The sequence below is a fragment of the Elaeis guineensis genome, chromosome 1 (assembly GCF_000442705.2).
Source record: "Elaeis guineensis isolate ETL-2024a chromosome 1, EG11, whole genome shotgun sequence".
NCBI classification, from domain to species: Eukaryota; Viridiplantae; Streptophyta; class Magnoliopsida; order Arecales; family Arecaceae; genus Elaeis; species Elaeis guineensis.
Window position 1 is genome coordinate 156665814 of NC_025993.2, and position 5904 is coordinate 156671717.

General features: G+C 39.9%; 1 protein-coding gene across 1 annotated transcript; it reads left to right on the forward strand.

Annotated features, from left to right (window-relative positions):
• The first annotated feature begins 679 nt into the window (after positions 1-679).
• LOC105039219 (enolase 1, chloroplastic) lies at positions 680-4632 on the forward strand. The gene is made up of 7 exons (XM_010915295.4): positions 680-1320; positions 1517-1824; positions 2060-2214; positions 2311-2628; positions 3575-3721; positions 3837-3887; positions 4335-4632. Exons 1-7 carry the CDS (start codon positions 890-892, stop codon positions 4398-4400), a joined length of 1476 nt encoding a protein of 491 aa, XP_010913597.1. The 5' UTR covers positions 680-889; the 3' UTR covers positions 4401-4632.
• Positions 4633-5904: the final 1272 nt, after the last annotated feature.

The following is a 5904-nucleotide window of genomic DNA, read 5'->3' on the forward strand; positions in this document are numbered from 1 at the left end:
ATCATATAATCACTAGTGTTGTGACCTGTGGCACACGCAAGGTTTGTGCAGAAGGCTCCGAAGATGGAAGTACCCTGCAAAATAACATTGTTTGAAGGAAGGCTTCCTCCTTTCAGCACATTTACTAAGAAGCAGCAGCTGCATTTAGTGGACTTGACGTGTTGGACTTGTGGACTTTGGTATTAACGATGGTAGTCCTCCCACCAATCCCCCAACCTATTGCAGCGGTGGAGATTATTTTCTTCCCGGGACAAATGACAAAGGTCGGCAACATAAAGATGATGCTACTCATAAACAGGCACAAACTTTGTTAAATTGAAGGTCTTACACGGTATGATGGGTTGTTCTATTGATTGGTTGGATCGGTCCGTTATCCTAGCTACGCTTGCAGTGTCAAAAACCATGAGAAAATGGTAAAATTGAATCCATAGGTGAGCATGTTTCTCACAAAAATAGGACTAAACAGCCGATATATGATCTTGCGATCCAGGTTCAATTAATGCGATCGTTTACGACTACATTGGATCTATTGACGGACCTAAATTGCATTAGAAATGCTAATATGACGTATCGACGGCCCGTCTTGTCAAGCACGGGCCGGGGATGAGGAATCCGGACCCGGTCTCGAGCCACGCACCTACCCATCCCTGTCTGGGACGGTCAGCATCCCTCCACCCACCTACCCGCAAGACAACGTTCTTCGCCCAGGGAAAGCACCAACGATTCCACCCCTCTGCTATGATCGCCCATTGACGGACCACTCGAAGCCGCCACCCCTCTTCCACCTCTCCTTCTCTTCCTATAAAACTGAACAATCCCAGCACTTTTTCTCTTTGTATCCCATAAACCCAGCTCTGCTTTCTTCATTCCCTCCCTTCCCCGCTCGCCGATGGCTCTCCCCCAATCCAATCTCCTCCAAAAACCTTTCCTCACTTCCAAACCCCAATCCCCTTCCCCCGTCCTGTCCTTCTCTCCTTCCTCCCTCCCGTCTCTCTCTCGCTCCAGATCTCGTCCTCTCGAGATCAGAAGCTCCATCGCCGCCGCCCCCTCGCCGGCCGCCAAGGCCGTGAAGGAGTGCGCCGTCAAATCGGTGAAGGCGAGGCAGATCATAGACAGCAGGGGGAATCCCACGGTCGAGGTCGATCTCGTCACCGACGCTCTCTCCCGCTCGGCGGTTCCCAGTGGGGCTTCTACTGGGATCTACGAGGCCCTTGAGCTCAGGGATGGCGACAAGAACGTCTATGGCGGCAAGGGAGTCCTCAATGCCGTGAAAAACATCAACGAGGTCCTAGCCCCAAAGCTCATCGGCGTCGATGTCAGGCAAGTCGAGATTTATAGCCTATCTTGGATTATTATTGTAAAGTTAGCAAGAAGAGGACCTGGAACATGAAAATGAAATAGCTACAAAATTCTTGCTTGCTTACATACTTGAAAATTGTTTTGATTTTATGGTTCTCAGCTTGAGTTTTTCTTTTCTTTTCTTTTCTAAAGTATTATTTCTTGCGCATCCTTATAGGAACCAAGCTGATGTTGATGGGATCATGCTTGATATTGATGGAACTCCAAATAAATCGAAACTGGGTGCCAACGCCATTCTTGGGGTTTCTCTGAGTGTGTGCCGTGCTGGCGCAGGAAGCAAGGGGGTTCCTTTGTATAGGCACATCCATGAACTAGCTGGAACAAAGGAACTTGTGATGCCTGTCCCGGCTTTCAATGTGATAAATGGTGGTAGCCATGCTGGTAACAATTTGGCAATGCAAGAGTTTATGATATTGCCAGTAGGTGCAACTTCATTTGCCGAGGCTCTCCGTATGGGCAGTGAAGGTAATCAAGTTTACTTTCTTGTTATACTCAAATTTTCCATCTAATGAATAACATCCATGTCAACGAGCAACAAATGTTAATTATTTGCTTTTCATATCAACCTATTAACTTAGTTGAATATTTAGATATTTTGCATCTCTGGTCATTGTCACTTTGTTAGTTATTTCATTGAATTTCAGTGGTTACTGCTGAAAAGCAGCTGAAATATTAAAATACAATTGGATACTTGTGACAGTTTATCATACTCTGAAGGGCATTATTAAGGCAAAATATGGGCAAGATGCATGCAATGTGGGAGATGAAGGTGGCTTTGCACCCAATGTTCAAGACAACAGGGAGGGCCTGGTCCTGCTTATAGATGCTATCGAAAAGGCTGGTTACACCGGAAAGGTAGTGGCACAATAGTATATCATGTCATCTAGCATGGATTGGATGGTTTGCATTTAGCAAACTTTTCCTCTTACCAGTTTCTTCTGCTGAGAGCAGATCAAAATAGGAATGGATGTAGCAGCTTCAGAGTTCTACACAAAGGATGGGAGATATGATCTGAATTTTAAGAAGCAGCCAAATGATGGAGCCCATGTTCGCACAGCTCAAAGCCTTGGTGAACTGTATAAAGAGTTTGTCAGAGATTTCCCTATTGTGTCTATTGAGGATCCCTTTGACCAAGATGACTGGAGCTCTTGGTCATCACTGCAGTCGTCAGTCGACATCCAGCTAGTAGGGGACGATTTACTGGTTACCAATCCAAATAGGATTGCTGATGCAATTCAGAAGAAGGCCTGCAATGGTCTGCTATTAAAAGTAAGCATTTTTGCTCTATTATATAACTATCAGATCAAGTATCAGATCACATAAGTGCCCATATTTTAGCTATACAGGGATCAGCCTGAATTTATTTATATTTGTTAAAATTATCCAAGGCTTCACTGAAACATGTGTAGTACCTCAGTTGAATTAGATTGCTCTGAAACAATATATGCTCTTCACTTCCATTATTTTTTGCTCTTAATAATTTCAAAAAGAGTGTATTCATCATAAATTTGCACTTGTTGGAATCTATAAATATAGGTCGGTACAGGACCTCTCCAGAACGTTTCATGCTACCAAGTAATGTTACATCGTGTTGTACATAATTTTTGGATTTGAACTAGTTTGCAGAATGACATTCTATAATGGAGCGATCCCTCCTTATACTTCTGTTTGATTCTGTTATACCGAAGTTAGTCGAACAGTTTATTCTCTGCCATTAACAAATGAAGCCTTGGATTGCTGCCCATCTTTATTGTACTTGTAGTAGATAAGATATTTGGTGAAGGAATGATGTGATGATTAGTGAAACAGCAACAAAGGAACACTCTTAAAACAGAAAGATTAGTGGTTATTTTATAATATTAGGTAAATGTGGGCGAACCTTGGTGTAATGGTAAGGTTGCTCCTTTGTGACTTAGAGGTTAGAGGTCATGGGTTTGAAAGATGGAAAGTCTCTCTGCACAGGAATAAGGCTGCCCTTACCTGACACTTCCTAAACCCTGAAATAGCAGGGAGGCTGATGTACAGGGCTCCCTTTTTTTGGTAAAATTAGGTATACACCTGCTCGGATGTTCATGGTATGTCTGCATTTGAAAGACCAGTTACTCATGAATTGAATAATTATGCTATCTCAGCTTGGGAATAACTAGCCAACTTTTGGTTCTTAAATATGATCAATTACACTGGTGTACTCTTTTAAATTCAATATACCTTACAGGTTAATCAGATCGGCACTGTTACCGAATCCATTAAAGCTGCACTTGATTCAAAGGCTGCTGGCTGGGGAGTAATGGTCAGTCACCGTAGTGGTGAGACAGAAGATAATTTTATTGCAGATCTCTCTGTTGGGCTGGCAAGTGGACAGGCATGATCTCTGATACTCCAGATCTTTGTGCAAAAATTATCTTATTGTTGCAGCAGATTATTTCAATGGTTAATATTACACAGTTTGACCTTTGCTAGCCTCCTCTGACCTACAGATCAAAACTGGAGCTCCCTGCCGTAGCGAGCGGTTGGCAAAGTATAATCAAGTAAGAAAGATGTTGCTGTTCTTTTATGTGATTTTCTCCTAGCAGGTTGTCTATATTTTACGAATTTTTACACTTAAAATGAAGACTTATGATCCTACTAGAGTTGATTGATAAGAAAGTTTTCACTGTCTTGCAAACATAAGTGGGTATGCAGCATGGATGTAGACATATGTAAGTATGTCGGCTGATGTATTCTAAGAGGTTGTGTTACTTCATCTGTTGTAAGAATTCCACAACCCCCTTGCCCCATCAACCTGCTGTGCTTTCTTTTAATTGAATAGGATGTCTGAAGTCTATCTTGAAGATTACGCACCGATAGTTATAGTTTTGAAAGCAAGTAGATGGAGTCTATCTGTCTATGTCCGTAAACTGTAACACAACTGTAACCAATGTCACATACCTTTTTATTTCCATCTTGTAAAATACAATTATGTTTTTGTTGTGTAGCTTTTGCGCATTGAGGAGGAGCTCGGAAATGTGCGGTATGCTGGTGCAGCTTTCAGATCTCCATAGATGCTGATACAGAAGTTTTCATTCTGAGTGGAAATAAGGTACTGGACCAAACTCATCCCAAGTAAGAAGTCTGCTGTATGTCAAAAGAGGACCAAATATTTTGTAGCTTGCCCTAGATGCATTCTGAAAGGGTCATTTCTTGATAATTGCTGAATTTTTTTTCCTGAGGGGTAGCTTGAGTGTTATCGTATTCTGAACCTCTCTTGCTCAATGAAATTTTGGGCTGAAATTACATGCTGTGTGCTGCATTTTGTGACTTTCGCTGGCAACTTTGAATCCTTTACTGGAGATAGGGATCTGGATCAAAATTGAGCAATTGTAGCTCATCTCTTACTGCTGCGTTTGTGTTACATGTAATTTGTTTCATGTGGTCCCATTGTTAGTAATCTGACAAAACAATGAAACGTTGGTTTTGGGACTAGCCGATGTACCCTTGTCTAAGATTTGACCGAGGGAAAGGTCCCATACTTTTCCAGATAAAACAAAGGCAATACATTTTCAGCATTTTATCAGGCAGAACAAAGTAACATGTACTTGCCAGTGCGAAGATACCTGGCAACGGTATTTCTGACAAGTGAAGTACGCCAAAGCAGACACGCATGGTCATCATGGTCTTAGAAAAATAAAAGAAAACAAATGACGACATCTTTTAGACTGGCCCGGGAAGTACCACCCAACAATGTTTTTTTTCTTAAATGCATCGCCTACCGTCATTGGTTGTTAATCCCAGTCTAGATTTAATTAAATTAATGGTGGGTATGTGATGCAGATTTCACATGATTGTCAAAACATGAAATTCTTCCATCTAGCATCTGATTAAAAACTTTTCTGATGCCAATAACTTGATGAATATGCTACCACTTTTAGCTGGCAAAGCTGCTCTTTCCTTTGAACCCAGCAAAAATGAAGAAATGTGGGGCCTTGGAGCTTGTCGATAGGGTCCTGAGGCCTCCCCCATTGATGTAGCTCCTTATGTTGATGATAACTTGGTTTTGCGGATGCTGCAATTTACTAAAGAACAACTCCATGCTTTGGATCATTATTTAGAGGAGAAAGTCTTTGTGCATCGGGTGTGTGCGCGCAATAAAGTTAACTTTATTGCTATTGAAATATGTAGGTATTATTTTTTAATATATATTTAATAATATATTTAATATTTATAGTTTTATTTTTTTATTTACAATTTTCAATGATAAAAATATATATATTTTTTAAAATTATGATATCATGTGATTATATTATAATATTTTATGATTAAAATATGATTTTTTGAATGTCATAATTTTTTTTAGACGTCATGGAGATAGAAAGATATTTTTGATATTAAAAATTTATAAATTTTTTAAATAATAAATTTTTTTTATGATAATTTGTGTTCAAAAAATTATAATTTAATTGAAAAATATCATAATATAGTAACATAATATCATAATTTTTTTAAAAAAATATTTTTATTATATTTTTTTATATCGAATGTGATGGATAAAAGATTATTTTATTTAGA

Coding starts and splice junctions, on each gene's coding strand:
- LOC105039219 (XM_010915295.4), top strand. CDS start 890: ATGGCTCTCCCCCAATCCAATCTCCTCCAAAAACCTTTCCTCACTTCC. Junction 1,321..1,516: donor CTCATCGGCGTCGATGTCAG/GCAAGTCGAGAT, acceptor GCATCCTTATAG/GAACCAAGCTGATGTTGATG. Junction 1,825..2,059: donor TCTCCGTATGGGCAGTGAAG/GTAATCAAGTTT, acceptor TACTTGTGACAG/TTTATCATACTCTGAAGGGC.